The following is a 15,540-nucleotide window of genomic DNA, read 5'->3' as shown; positions in this document are numbered from 1 at the left end:
ATTAAATGGTTAAGATGTAAACAAAGTCATTCAGAGTGGTTTGGTGTGAAATGCTCAGTTCTAGAGAAACTGACCAAGTCAGAATTGTTCACAGTGGTGGTGATAGGAACCAGACGTCTGAAGAGATTAATGCCTCTAAAAGAAATATATATCACTTGAAATGGCTGTGAATTTGGCACTTTTTACCTGATGCACTGTTTTAGAAAGGTTTTGGTCTGAGATGTATTTTTACACATGCAGGGCAATAAGGCACAGAATAGTTTTCACCAGTATTTTAAAATTAACAACATCACATATAAAACTCACAGGACATGTGTGGGTTCATTGGTCATTTTGGACAGTAAATAGAATGGCTATATTGGCCTTTTAGCCATGTTAGAAATTGCAACCTTTTGTTCTTTTTTATCACCATCATCACTGCGGTACAGAAATCAACCAACTCTGAATGACTTTGTTTACACCTCACTGATTGAAGACATTCCTCCAATGCTGATTGCCATAATGAGTCCACAATAATAGTAGAAAACATAAATTTAAGCTTTTTTAAATAATTGTCAACTATGTGTGTTATGTCTTATGATCAGGTTGCATGTTCCCAAAAGAAAAAGAATAAAAGGTCTCCTGTGACTCTTTTCACTCTGAGATCAGTTAGTTTATGTTATCATTAGTTTCTGTCACTGATCTTTCTTTGTTTGCCGCTCTCTCAGGAAGCTCAGGTGGGATCTGTGAGAAGAATAAGCTCTACTCAGACGGTAAGAAGAAGTCTCTGAACACGGGCATCATCACTGTGCAGAACTACGCCTCCCACGTGCCCCCTAAAGTCTCCCACATCACCTTCGCCCACGAGGTCGGACACAACTTCGGCTCCCCTGTGAGTAGGAAGCTGCTGGCCAAAGAGAACATCTTAGATATAGAAAAAGGTCTTAAAAATGACCCTGATGTGAGGGTTTAGTGAGAAATCCAGACAGTTTACATAGATACATGCAGTTAATCTGCCAAGACAACTTTTCACTGTCCAAAGTTTTCTTCTTTGGACAAACTGTTATCTACAAACATGGAAATGGTATAAAAATGTATGGACAAGCTGTGTGATGTATCTTTGATATTTTATAGATAGGCATAGTTATAAGCAGTTTGTCATACAGTGTCTATACAAGTCTATAAAGAGATTACTGAACTTGGTGTACATAAGCTTCCATAACTTGTTAGCTACACCAGTCTTATAGATCAAGTGCAGGAGTTGGCAGCATGCGGCTCTTTTACTGTCCTGTTGTGGCTCCACAGCAGAATTAGATTTGTAGGTAAAAATAAATTAATCCTCCTTTGCAGTAAAATAAAGCTCTGCTGATCGTCCAACACAGTTGTAGCTATAAATGGTCTTAAACGCTGGAGTTAAGGTATATCTGCTAATTCACCCTTCAACCCTGAAGACTGGCGCACAGACTGTTGGTCACCATAGCAATGCAGAAAACAGTCTTACCTACCTAGTAGCTAACAAAAAGGCAAAGAGAGAGATTTAACATTGATAATTTAGAGATGAACAGACTTATTTGCCAGCTGGTTTAATCTGTCAAACGCTAAAAAGTCAAGCTAAAGTCAGCTTCTCATTTGCCAGCTTCTTGTTTGAATTGTCCCATTCCACCTTAAATGGTGCTGCAGTTACATTCTGGTGCCTCAGGCACCATTTAAGGTGGAACAGGAAAATTCAAATGAGAAGCTGAATTTAGCCTCGTAAAAGTCAAATGTTAAGAGACATTTTACTAGAAACTCTTCTAATTTTGCGTTTCCTGCCGGAGATGTGAGAAAAGTGTCTATAGCTGAGCTAAAGCTTAAGGCAGAGTAAAGCAAGTCTGGATTTTTGTTTATATTATATTCAGCCTACACTAGTACATCATCACATACTGAGACATTATTACAGCCAAAATGGTAAAACGTTACTTAAATAAACGGACATAAAATGTGGCTCCCAAGGCGGATTGATTTTTGTTGAAAGGACAAAATGGCTCTTCTTAACATTTGGGTTGCCGACCCCAGATCCAGTAAGACGAAGAGGAAAAGTCACTTTAAATTTCTAAAACTGACAATGAATTATGTCTGCTTATGGAAACAGAGCTGGCACAAAGTGCTCCAAAAATTTGATCAGAGGTCTTATGCCAACTCCATTGTCCATTTTCAAGCAATCACTTGTTCATCAGTGGACTTTTAATTTATTATATGGCATATAAAATTTAAAAATGTAGTGATATAATTGCAATACAAAACAATATTTATGATATAACAGTATTATAGTTCATATTTTTTCCTGATCTATTTTATCTTACTGGTATTCAGTGTTTTGTGCTTGGTTTTGTTGTTGATAAACTGCTTCTTACACATATTTATATATTCTTTTTCTCTCCCTCTCTCTCTCTCTCGCTTTCTCCTTCTCTCTGTTGTTCAGCATGACTCTGGCAGTGAGTGCACTCCCGGTGAGTCAAAGATTCAGGATAAGAAGGAGAGAGGGAACTACATCATGTACGCCAGAGCCACGTCCGGGGACAAGTTCAACAACAACAAGTTCTCCATCTGCAGCATCCGCAACATCAGCCAGGTGCTGGATAAGAAGAGGGGGCATTGCTTCGTGGGTAAGAGCTCCACTCCTCCTCAGATTGAAGAGCAGAGACGGATGAGTGTCTTAAATTGTCATCTATAAACCATACTCTCTTTCTCACTCTCTCTCTCTCTCTCTCTCCCTCTCTCTCTCTCCTCTCTCTCTCTCTCTCTCCCTCTCTCCCTCCCTCCCTCTCTCTCTCCCTCCCTCTCTCTCTCTCTCTCTCCCCCTCTCTTTCTCAGAGTCTGGTCAGCCAATCTGTGGGAATGGCCTGGTGGAGACTGGTGAAGACTGTGATTGTGGTTACAGTGATCAGTGTAAGGATGAGTGCTGCTACAATGCAAACGAGCCAGACGGCAGGAAGTGCAAGTTGAAGCCAGAGGCTAAGTGCAGGTTAGTGGAACATCCGCTGCTGATTTTCTGCAGCTCATCTAATCTCCAGCCTCAGCTCTTAAAGCATAGTGTATATGTTTCTGTTAGAGCTGTGCTATATGGCCAAAAAAATCAGAGGAGTCATATGACTTGGATTCGAGTCTGACTCGAGTCACGAATTCGAAGACTTTAGACTCAACTTGAGAAAATCGAGAAAGATTTGGGACTCAACTTTGACTCCAACAACAGTGACTCGGACAGCATCAATGACCTAGTTTTAGTACTGAGCTAGTTTTTTTATTTTAATTATGTGCTCTCAGTGTTCAAATATAAAGTTCTTCATATATGAAGGTTATTTTTAATTTAGTTCAGCAGTATTTTTAAAAATCTTTTCATATATAGCGCACTACTCTTTGTGTATACCATTATGCCTGTCATGGTTATCTGTGTACTATGGACTATTAAAAAATAGTAATAATAAAAAATGTAATACAGCCATACACTGCTAACGTACTGTCATTAAAAGGCGATAGTACTGTTCCCTTTGTTCAGTGTTGTGGCCTTAAATTAGCTGAAGAATGCAGACTGACTTGTTTAGGACTCAAAGATTAGGACTATTAACTTGGGACTTGACTTGAGACTCACCTGTACTGACTCAGGACTTGAATCGAGACTTGACTATCTTGCCTTGGGAGTTGACTCGGGACTTGAGTGTGAAGACTTGAGACTCACTTTGTCCTTGTATTGTCAATATTGACAATCAAAATAATTTCCTAATTATTTCCTGTGTGTTTTCTAATGCTGTCTAATGCTCTCTCCTGCAGCCCCAGTCAGGGCCCGTGCTGCACCCCTCAATGTGGCTTTAAGAGCCGTGAAGAGAAATGTAGGGAAGAATCAGAGTGTGCTGAACAGGGGAAGTGTAACGGGATCACGGCTCAGTGCCCCACCTCCAAACCCAAACAAAACTTCACCACCTGCCACGGAGAGACACAAGTCTGCATCAACGGGGTATGACGTGCCTGAACTGAATAAGAGATCTTGGTCTTATGAGACATAGTTCTCTTTACTGGATATTTTTTCTATGGAAAAAGTCAGTGCAAGCTGCCGCCACATTTGGTTCTGAACATGTTGTCATCACATTAAAGCAACATGCATGTTAGGAAGTTGGTTAACACTTTACTGTGGGGTACTGTTCATAGGGCTACATGACACCTACATTAGCTTGTCATGAAAACTGACATAACCCTACATAAATGTTTATAAATGCTTATTCCGATAGGTGTTATCTGTCATAAAGGCTACTTTAGCTAACTTTGATCAAAATTGGCAAATGTAACCTTTATAGCGCATGACGATTATTGGATTAAGCATTTAGAAACATTCATGTAGAGTTATGTCAGTTGTCATGACAAGCTTACGTAGATGTCCTGTAGCCTCATGAACAGTACCCTACAGTTCTACAGCCGTTCATATGCTTTACATGTTGAAAAAACAAGCCGTTTTTCCTTCGTTAAAGAGCAGATCCGCTCTAAAATTCAACTGTAGATTCCTTTTGGAAAGGAATTATTATAATTAATTATTATATTTTCAGAATTTAACAACTTTTAATGTACAGTATGCTCTCAGAAAAAAAGGTATGAAACTGTCACTGGGGCAGTCCCCCTCTTGTCACTGGGGTGGTACCCTCAAGAGTACATCTCAGTACCTTTAGTCAGGGAACATAACTGAACCATAATCCACTGAAATTATATTTTCTAAGTTGTGTTGACTCCACACACCTCGTCTCGTCTCCAGCCTCTTTATTTTATTGTTCTGTTTTAAAACATTCAGTTAAGAAAAGGTACAAATACGAACTTTTCACCTAGAAAAAACTTACTTAAGGTACACATTTGGACCTTAAACCCACTGTTGTACCTTTGAGGGAAGATTTACATTGTTTGTACCTTGATGAACAAAAATGTACCTGCACAGAACCTTTATTTCTAACAGTGTATGTCTAGTTCTGCCAGTTCTTTTACCTAACATGGCGAGTATCACCAGCATTGGTACATTAGTTTAAAAGCATAAATAAAACAGTAGAACTCATGAACTCTTTCTTTCTGTTTTCAGTTTCAAGTAACCTGAATTTCATTTCCAGTTTCGGGGCACTGACCCCATCGGCCCAGTCAGTCATTCCTCACTGGTTACACACTAAAGGCTACACTCTAGATGTTTCTTTAGTAAAGAAAATGGTTCTATGTAGTACCATGAACACTCAAAAAACAATTTGCATGATTAAAGGGTTCTTTGCATCATGAAACTGTTCTTCAGATCGATAGAGAATGTGCTGTAGTTGGTTCTATATGGAACCTTTTTGAAAAGGGTTCTATATAACACCCAAAAGTGTTCTTCTATTGTTACGGTTTCAAGCTTGTAACAATAGAAGAACGCTTTTGGGTGCTATATAGAACTCTTTTAAAAAAGTTTTTATATTTTGAACTGTCTATAGCACATTCTCCATCAATCTGAAGAACGCTTCCTTAATGCAAAGAACCCTTTAATCATGCAAATGGTTCATTAAGTGTTCATGGTACTATATTCACAAACCCTTGAAGTACCATCTCACTTAAGAGTGTAGAGCTGCCACTAATGATAATTCCTATTAGTGTAGCCTGTGCAACAAGAGATTTCTTCTTACGATAGAAGCTACACTCTCTAGGTTTCCTGTAGTGTACAGCAATCTGTAATAACTGGGTGGATCATATTATCAGATTAGAGCCTCTTTGTTTGTAAGTAAAAGACATATGGCCTTCGTTTCGAAACTTTGTCAGCAGGTAATCAACTTTGTTGATTGTTTATTGTACCCGTACTACAGGACATTGTGAAAGGAACTGAGAAGACTGTGCTTGTGTTATCTCCTCACAACCTCTCTCTCTGTGCCTCAGGCCTGTTCTGGCTCTATCTGTGAGCGGTTTGGTCTGGAGATGTGTACATGTGCCATTGAGGAGGGTCAGGATGAGACAGAGCTGTGCCATATCTGCTGCATGCACAAGAGTAAGTGCTCCCTGCTGGCCTGATGTTTTTGTTCAGCTCAGACATAATCACACATACGTGCTCACGTTAGGTCCATATTGTGAATATAATAGATACGTATGATACGCTATTAATACTAAATACTGCTGTTATACTGTAGACATTGTAGTATTGATACTGATGTGATGGCTAAAGATTAACCTGCAATATTTTGAGTTAATGTATTTATTCTTGGATCATGTAATGCCTTAATTCATTCATATATAAAAACCCACAGCCATGTCGGTCACGTCAGCTATCTCTGTGATTGGTCAGAATATTCATTTTTAGGGCTCATTTGCATATTGTAGTCATCCACAGTATCATGCAGCCCTTATTATACTTACATACGCACGTACCTAGGACAGTTCAACATGTGACACCTTTCTAGTTACATCTTCAACAGTCGGACAGCAGTATAACTTAGAGGATATTTAATAGGCTCCCGTTTCGGCACACAGCCGTCCTCAGCATAATCAGTACATTATGCGAGTGCTGTCTGACCTTTTTAAATTTATTATTTTTCAAAAGGAGTGTAGCCTGTTTATTTTTGCCAGGTGTCAACACAATGTTTTTAAGCAATGATTTGAGCAAATCTGGAACGCACACACAAAACAAATGTTTCTGTTTCCTGCCTGTCTTTGCATGTGCATTCATGGCTGTGTATGTCTTTGTCTCCCCAGATCAGCCCAACACCTGCAGAAGTACAGGCTCTCAGGAATGGGTTGCATTCTTCGATAAGAAAGTGAGAACCCTGCAGCCCGGCTCGCCCTGCAATGACTTCAAGGGCTACTGCGATGTCTTCATGAAGTGCAGGCTGGTGGATGCTGATGGACCGCTGGCCAGGCTAAAGAAAGCCATCTTTAACCCAGAGCTGTATGAGAACATTGCAGAGTGGATAGTGGCAAGTGTCTCTCTCATATACTTCAATGTATTATGACTGATCCTAAAAGCAAAAGGGCTTGTCTTTTTTTAGGGGTGCACAGTATGTATGTCAATATTTGTGTTTGCCAATACATGGGAAATGTTTATTATTATCATCACTGCACTTCATATGTGGTTTATAGTGTGAACTTGTTTTAAAATTGAACAAAAGTAAAATTGGTTATTGGTATTGTGATCTACCACAGGAAGGTATTAATTAACAGTTATTGTCATCAGGACAGAAATTCTGTATAGCATTTTGTTTTTCACTGAGATGCTGTTAACTGTGCAGGGCTTTCAGACTAACATGTACGTGTTTGCGTTTTACAGGCTCATTGGTGGGCTGTGCTGTTGATGGGCATCGCTCTCATCATGCTGATGGCTGGATTCATTAAAATCTGCAGTGTGCACACGCCCAGCAGCAACCCCAAACTGCCCCCACCTAAACCACTGCCAGGTAATACACCCCTCAAAACTACCCCACACTGCCTCACCCAAACCACAGCCAGGTAATACACCCCTGAAAACTTCTCCAAACTACCCCTACCCAAACCACTGCCAGATAATACACCCCTCAAAACTACCCAAAACTACTCCAAACTACCCCCACCCAAACCACTGCCAGATAATACACCCCTCAAAACTATCCAAAACTATTCCAAACTGCCCCCACCCAAACTACCGCCAGATAATACACCCCTCAAAACTACCCTAAACTGGCTCCCGCCGTAGCCGGGAGTCCAAGAGAGCACAATTGGCCTCATTCTCTCTGGGTGGGTAGGATGGCCCCTCCTTCTCCCCCCATCACTTAACACAATGCTAGTCAGCGCAGGCGTCTGTTAGCTGACGTAACAGATCTGGCGGTTGGCGCTTTCCTCCGAGCGCATTCGGCTGTCCAATGATGTTGCGTGAGTGGCAGGTCTTGGAGGAAGCCCGTGCTGCCTTCACCCTCCTAGCGTTGGGGGAGTCCTAACTAACGGGTGGAATTGGCAATGACTAAATTGGGGAGATAATTGGGTTTAAAAAAAAAATAAATAAATACCTACCCTAAACTGCCCCACCCAAACCACCGCCAGATAATACATGCCTCAAAACTACCCCAAACTGCCCCCACTCAAACTCTCATTATTCTCATAAATTTATTCTCAGTTGCATTTTCTGTCTGGAAGCTTTGCTTTTGCTTTAAATGCATAGCACGCTGCAGTAAACTTTGCTGCCACGTGTAAACTACTTTCAAGGCCCGAAATGACTTTTCTCTGATTCACTGCCAAGTAATCTACCGCTGCAGCACAGCTCTGGGCGGTTGTGCAATCTGAGAAGGGTCAGCACCTCACTGTCAGGATTCCAGGGGAAAAACAACTAAGACCACTGCTGCAGACACAGCGTGTTTACAGGTGCACAGGAACGCAGCAGATTTTTTATACAGCTAGAGGCGAGATCAGTGAAGTGAATAACTGAAAATGGCTTTTGTATATAGCTGCTCAGAGCTGGTCAGTAACAGTGGCAGCTGCTTTAAGACAGCACAGGAAGTTTGGCTTCACCAAAAATTATCATCATAACATGGCACTGAAATGGTTAACAATGCATCTGAAGCTCAGCCTTTAGAACCCAACTGGAGCACAGCCCATAGAACCCAACTAAAGCACAGCCCATAGAACCCTACTGAAGCGTAGCCCGTAGAACCCAACTGAAGCTCAGCACAAAGAAGCCTACTGAAGCACAGCCCATAGAACCCAACTGAAGCACAGCCCATAGAACCCTTATTTATTTCTTTATTTAATTCGGTGTGTTCTTTCTTTCTTTCTTTTTTGTTTCTCTCTCTCTCTCTCTCTCTCTCTCTCTTTCTCTCTCTCTCTCTTTCTCTCTCTCTCTCTCTCTCTCTATAGGAACTCTGAAGAGAAGGAGAGCGCAGAACCCCAGTTCTCAGCCTATTCCTCAGCGTCACGCCCGCCAGCCCAATACTTATCAAATGGGGCAGATGCGCCGCTGAGCCGGACTCTTTGCCTTTGGTTCTTCCTAGTGCCTACAATGGGAAACACTTCACTCCAAAGAGTTACCTGAACCAATCGATGAACCCCATCCACAAACTCAGAAACTAGCAAAAAGAAAAACAATATCCCGCGACAAATGGACTTCAGCAGGCTCGGCTCATAAGAACGACACTTTCAAAGAGATGTAAGAAAAACCACTGCTCTGGCCAGCAGCCCAGCTGCCCTCACTCAGCTCAGAGAAAAATACGGAAGCTATCGATGAGGAGGAGAAGGAGAGAATCACTGCTTTTTGTTCTTATGTGGTTTGACTTTTTTTCTTTTTTTTTCTCTTCCCCTCTCACCTGTAGTTTTTTTCTAAGTGGAGTGCCTCAGGGTTCTCCTCTCTGTCCACTTTCATTCTCATTTTTTCCCGCTTTTGTATATCGTTTTGAAGCACCGGCCTCCTGCGCGATGGCAAATCACACGGATTCACATGCAGCCAGTTGAGGCAAGAGCTCCTTCCACAGAGACTCGATTGCCAATGTGTAATTAAAATATTTTAAATGAAAAAGTTATATAAAATGCAAAGTTTTTACATTCTTTCTCTCTCTCTCTCTCTCTGTGTTCACAGTTGTACAGATATCACAAAATAGTTTCTTGTTTGGTTCTTCTTACATGATTATTTTTTTCAGCTGTTGGATAAAGATTATTTACTATTTAGACTGACACTCAGGATAAATTAAGAAGCCTAAAGCGCAGTGAATGGAACATTTCCTGATGATTGTTGGTGAAGTGATTATATATTTTTTTGCATTTTGATTTCTTCATCTGGAGCTGCTTGTTCCTGCTCTGTTCTGGAGCTGAGAATGGTTTGCCTTTCTGCAGCGTAGCTCGCGCTCGCGTGACGGTGTGGATTTGATGTGCTGACTAGCTGAGAAAAAGAAAGAAGGAGAGAAACAGAAAATTTGACTTGTGCAATTGTGTTAGTTGGATGAACTAGTTTGATAGTGTAGTTGGTAGCAGGCCTTATCTAGCACGCTCTCAGTCGCGGAATAGGGTGAGGTTTATTTTGACTGCAGGAGCGCTGCGTTCTCACCGCAACATGGTTTTATTTTGTTTTTCTTGTCTTTTTGCTGACTTTTGGGATTTTGAATTGTCATAAAAACCACTAGAGAAGAGCAGGCGGTGGCTTTCTGCCTGTTCTTCCATCCAGAAGAGTAAAAAAAAGAAATGTAAGAAGCAGAAATATTTCCCAAGCTCTATTTTTCCATAGTTTATTAAGGTCTTCTGAGGCCGTTCCTTCTGATCGCTGCTGCTAATACAGACGCCTGTTGGGAGAACACTGGGGTTCAACAGCCGGACTAGAGAGAAGCGACAACAGCAAGAAGGACTTTGGGTTTTATTCACTTTTTGTATCACAGCAAATACAAACTGGGACGAAACAAACCGAGCCAGCTGACCGTTCCAGTGCCTGATGACCAGGAAAGGCCCCAGATGGCCGAGCTCTACCAGTATGGACAAATACTCGTCTCCCAGCCGTGTAACGTCAGCCTTCGCTCTCTCTATCTCGCCGTGGGCAGACAGGCAGCGCAGCTTTCCGAGGCCTGTTGAGAGCCTGTTTTTTCACTCTGTCGTCGTGTTTCACACATTCGTCCACTGCTTTGCTCTTCTGAAGCACTTTATTGGCAGCGCTGAGGCAGCGGGCAGCACCGCCCCGCGAGAGCCTCACTGTTTATCAGCCCTGACCAGCTCCAGCTCCACTGACCACAGAGGGCAGTCTGGAGAGCAATAATGAAAGTGCAACCAATCTTCTCTCTCTCTTTTCTTGTTCATTTTCCTCTTGTTCTTTCTTTCTTTCTCTTGTCTTTTCACATTCTTTCTCTCCTTTTCATCCTTTTCTTTTTCCTCTTCTTCCTCCTTTTCCCCTTTTTCTCTTTTTTCCTGTTTATTCTTCCCATGTTTTTGTTTTTTCTTTTACTTCTTTTTCTTGTTTTCTTTCTTCTTTCTCATTTTTTCTTTTCTTGTTTCTCTCACACCATCATTTTTTCTTTCTCTTCCTTTCTCATTTTTGTTTTTTTCTTTTCTGTTTCGCTTGTTTGTTTTTCTTGTCTTTCTCATTGTCTTTCCCTTTTTTTTCCCCTTATTCTCTCACATTTTCCCCTTTTCTTTTTTCTTCCTGTTAATTTTTTTTGATTTTCTGTCTTGTTTCTTGTTTTTCTCTTTTCCTTATTACTTGTTTCTCCCACCATTTTTTTTTCTTGCTTTTCCTTTTTTTTCTTTTTTTTTCTTCTTCTTCTTCGTCTGTTTCTGCACTTTGTTGTTCTGCTAACATCTGTTCTCTCTGGAATGGAACGATATCCAAAATCATCTACTGATCATAACTGTCCATCCTTCTGCTCTTTTATTTCTTGTTCTAACGTGCGACTTGTTTGTGAACTTTGCGTTGTTTTTTCTAAACGTGCCACGATGGGCGCTCGGTTTGGAGACTTTTTTGGAACGGCATCAAAGCAGCCTGCAGTATACACACACACACACACACACAGTGACTCCAGCGCCCTCCAGAGTCACCCTGAGCAAACACAGAGACGATTCTCTCATTTTCTAAGCGGCGCTGCTGGAGAAGCTGTTTTTGTCCTTGTTTCTGTTTCTTTTCTTTAAGTGTCGGGTGAATAGGGATTGTGATGGTGTTGGGCCTGAGCTTAACTGACCTGATCTGACCGTGATGGGCCTCATTGTAATCATTTTTGTCTAAACTGTTGTGGTGAAGGGTTTTGGGTAGGGTGGTTGGGGCAGAGAGGGCTTTTAATTTGAAAACTTGTCTCTTTTTTCATGTCTTGCTTTAAGCGTATGAGAGGAATGTGCACTGATATGTATGCAACGCGTGTGGAACGAATTTAAAATTCAAGATGGAGAAATATGAAATATGTCTAATACTACTGTTTGATTTTAATAGCCGCTGTGTTTTATACAGTATCTTTTGGTTTTGTTCTTTTTCTTTATTCTGTTTTTTCTGTTTCTTTTCGGCTCTTTCTTTCGTTTGCGCTCACTTTGGAAAATTTTTACTAAACCTGCAAAAAGTATTGTGCAAAGATATGTAATTTTTTTTGAACAACTTGAAATGCATTAATAAAAATAGACTTGATCAAAAACTTCTCAGCGCACCTTTTATTCACGCATTAACTACAGCAGGTACAGTGAGTGCGTTCGTTCTGATGACATCTACTGCTCTGAAAATGCCACATTAAAAAGCTGTGCTGTTTGTGCTCAGACGGCTTTTTGCTGTGGTGTTTATAGGAAGAAAGAACTGATCGCTCACTTCATCCAGCTCCCAGTACCTGAACAGCAACCAACAAATTTCCATCAGTCACTGCAAACTGGACCAGCAGCCTCCACTTCTCAGGTGAGCCGTTATTCCAGGTAATGCTGTGTTGAAGTGCAAGTCAGGTGGTGTTTTTTCTCTGAGGAGAAGCTTGTTCACCTGAAGTGTGCGTTCATGTGGTTTATGTGGGAGGTAAACAATACATGAAGGTTGTGAAACTGTTGTGGTTATTTGTGAGCTGGCATTTACCTGTTTTGGCTCATTTTATGGGTGTTTTTGAACTCGAAGCACAAATCTTACCACTTCACTGTTACCATTTACTTTATTTGTATTGTGTTTACTGACTGCTTTCTGTTGTTGGACTGTTCGCTTGATGAAAACAGTGCTGAACTCCAGTGCATGCTGCATCAAAAAACTTGTAAGAGTGCCTCCTGGTGGGCAAACATGGTTTTTGAGACCCACTTGAAGGCAGCATGATCGTTTAGTTTGATGAGGCTACATTAATACATACAATTTGATTTCTTCAGCAGCTGCTCCTTGTCTTCTATTATAAGTGCTTCTTTAAGTCATTTTCTAACTGGGAAAAAGGTTTAAAATTGCTTTCCATATCCTACAGATGGATAAAATGGAAAAAAAACTGGAGTTTTCCTTTAACAATGCTCTCCTGTTTCTCTTCCGTCTTCTTCTAACACTCTTTTTCCGTATGCTAATGTAGGAGCAGCCACCAAGTTCGGCCTAATGTTTAACAGCTCTTTAAAGTCCAACTTCCCTCGACTTCAGTCACAGCTAAGGGTGGGCAATATGGCCAAAAATATCACAATACTTGACATTTTGATGATCCCTGATATGCATTACAATTTTCTTAGTTTTTATATAAGGTTTGTGAACATACTGCAACAGACAAACCAGCACTGCCCATTTAAAAATGTCTGAGAACAAACTATGATTACAGTGATGTTTTTCAGTGTTACATTTGTAAAATACTGAAGAATAAGTGGGAGGAAAAATATCACTGCTGTTAAAAACAGATCAGCAAAATGAGATGTGCTAACGGGCTGACATTCAATTAGCTATTTGTTATGCAGTTTGTGCAGTTACATTGTACTCTGGTTGTTGTCTACAGTCGCTCTATGATTGGTCTAAATCTGTCCTTATTATCTACTCAGAAAAGCATATTGTGACATAATTTAAATATATGGTATCGATGGCATATCATCATATTGCCCACCCCTAGCCACAGCTCTGCACTCCGAGCAAAAAGGGCTCCACAACAGTCCTGGATTCATATTTTAAAAGTCAGAGCTGTTGAGTCAGGAGTTTTTTGGACCTTGTCATACATCTTTACATATTAACATCACACGCACACTCAAAAAGAAGGCCCAGCTCCATGTTTAGGAATGCGAAGTCAACCTTATACTGCAGCAATAAGCCACGGGGCCAGGCAGAGTGCCTAAAACTCCCTTCTCCGTGATAAAATCGCAGTAAATGCACTGCCTCGAGTGGCTTATTGCTTTTATAGAACGGCGGCCAACATAAAATATATTAAAATGCACAATATTTTTGATAACTATTTAAGTTCTTATTAATAATAATCGACAAACCAGCATTCTGCCAAGGAATGTAGTTCCTTTAGAGTGCGGTATCGTTGCTAAGCAACCATGTACCGCTGAGTGAAGACCTTCGGTCGCCAATCACTAAAAACCGCAGACATTTCATGATTTTTAAAAACTTTTTTCGTGTAACAGTGAACATCTAATAACACAGCACTGTTTAATGCAAAAACTTTAAGTAATTTTTGGTCACCAAATCACCACCGCGAGTTGTCTGCCAGTCTGACGACGCCACTTTTCTCACGCTGGGGCTGAATCTCAAACGGCTCCCTGCTCCCTACATAGTGCACTACGTAGGGATTTAAAAACTCTTGCTCCCCAACAATGCAAAATGGATCGCAATTGCACAAAATTGTCATTTGGGATTCATCCACATTCATATTCGACAGGCAGTCACTATTTGACAGCAGAAGCTAGAATTTCTAAACTTAACGTTACACAGCTCACTATTTAGCTAGCTAGGGAGTACGGAGCCGTTTGGGATTCAGCCTGGGTTTGAAGCTACTTCTGACAAACACAGACATTTGACGCGTGTAAGTCATTTAAGTGACATTCTTTAGACCTGTATATTGCCGTTTTTCTTTATATTGCTAGTTCTAGTAAAGAAAATAAGGTTTCAGCCTCTCAGAAAACGGGTTCTTTCTTTATCAGGACACTCGGTGCTCCGTGCGATCAGCATTAGAGTCAAAATTAATCCACTAACATGAGAAGGGTTTTTCGTGCCGTGGCGCAGTGATACAGAGTTCAGCTGCTGTGAGGCGGTCATAGCTGTGGTCCATCCTGGATTTTACAACGGCTTCGATCAGATTTCAGGACCCGAACTATCTGTTTTATAATGATGAATATATGATGGCAAAAGCAGATAATTCACTCACATTCTCAGAAGACACGTCCTTTTAGACTTGACTGAGTTCTCTTTGAATCATAATCATCAGATTCATCTGCTCAGTGAAAGGGGTCAGAAACACAACCCCCATAACACTAGAATACCACCAGAGAGGTCAAGAATACAATCAGGGAAATCAAAAATATAGAAGCATATAAGCATCACAGAAAACCGATTAACCGTGCAAAGAACCATTTGTGTATTTAGATGCTTCTTCAAGGTGTCACAATTCTAAATATAACCATTGCCTTTACTAAAGACCCCTTGAAGAACCTCTTTATCATATCTGTTCAGAAATGGGCTACTTCCCTTAGGAGACTGTCCCGGAATGTTTTCCTAACTCTCAGCCTTATTTACCCCATTTATTTGTCCGGATTGCTGCCAGCTGGCGAATCATGCGGGTGCTTCACTGACAAGAATAGTTTTCTCTAAACCTCTGTGTTTTGTCACCTGCTAGAGGACTGAGCCACCTCAGCCTCTTTCACCTCCAACAGAGACGAAAATGAAAGGGGTGACCTTCTTTGGTAAATAAGTTTAAAAAAAAAAGTGATTCAATAGAAGTGCATTCATACAAACATACTTGGGTATATGGGTCATTCCACAGAAACGTCCACTTTCCACCTTTCTATCTCTCCATAGGAGTCACTGGTGTTACCGATCCTCACTGGTGTTACACATAAGAAAGGTAACACCAGAGACATTTTTACTGAAAAATGCATTTTACAAAACGGCTGCTACAGAGCATCAAACCACATGTCATCAATCCATTTGTATTCTATTTTTTCACAGTTACCTAAGAATAAAGTCGTTCACACCAG

At 40.8% G+C, this 15,540-nt stretch overlaps 1 protein-coding gene across 1 annotated transcript in view; it reads left to right on the top strand.

The window, feature by feature from the left end:
- adam10a (ADAM metallopeptidase domain 10a) overlaps nucleotides 1-9,042 on the top strand; it is a 138,820-nt gene extending 129,778 nt beyond the window's left edge. Inside the window, exons 9-16 of the mRNA XM_036584392.1 lie at nucleotides 708-871; nucleotides 2,441-2,624; nucleotides 2,833-2,983; nucleotides 3,787-3,970; nucleotides 5,887-5,995; nucleotides 6,697-6,917; nucleotides 7,268-7,394; nucleotides 8,824-9,042. Of these exons, the coding sequence (XP_036440285.1) occupies nucleotides 708-871; nucleotides 2,441-2,624; nucleotides 2,833-2,983; nucleotides 3,787-3,970; nucleotides 5,887-5,995; nucleotides 6,697-6,917; nucleotides 7,268-7,394; nucleotides 8,824-8,927 (1,244 nt within the window). The 3' untranslated portion in view covers nucleotides 8,928-9,042. The remainder of the gene's footprint in view (nucleotides 1-707; nucleotides 872-2,440; nucleotides 2,625-2,832; nucleotides 2,984-3,786; nucleotides 3,971-5,886; nucleotides 5,996-6,696; nucleotides 6,918-7,267; nucleotides 7,395-8,823) is intronic.
- Nucleotides 9,043-15,540: the final 6,498 nt, after the last annotated feature.

Source organism: Colossoma macropomum, unplaced genomic scaffold (assembly GCF_904425465.1).
Source record: "Colossoma macropomum unplaced genomic scaffold, Colossoma_macropomum, whole genome shotgun sequence".
NCBI lineage: Eukaryota > Metazoa > Chordata > Actinopteri > Characiformes > Serrasalmidae > Colossoma > Colossoma macropomum.
Note: the sequence above shows the minus strand (reverse complement) of the source record. Positions and strands in the feature narration are given on the sequence as shown.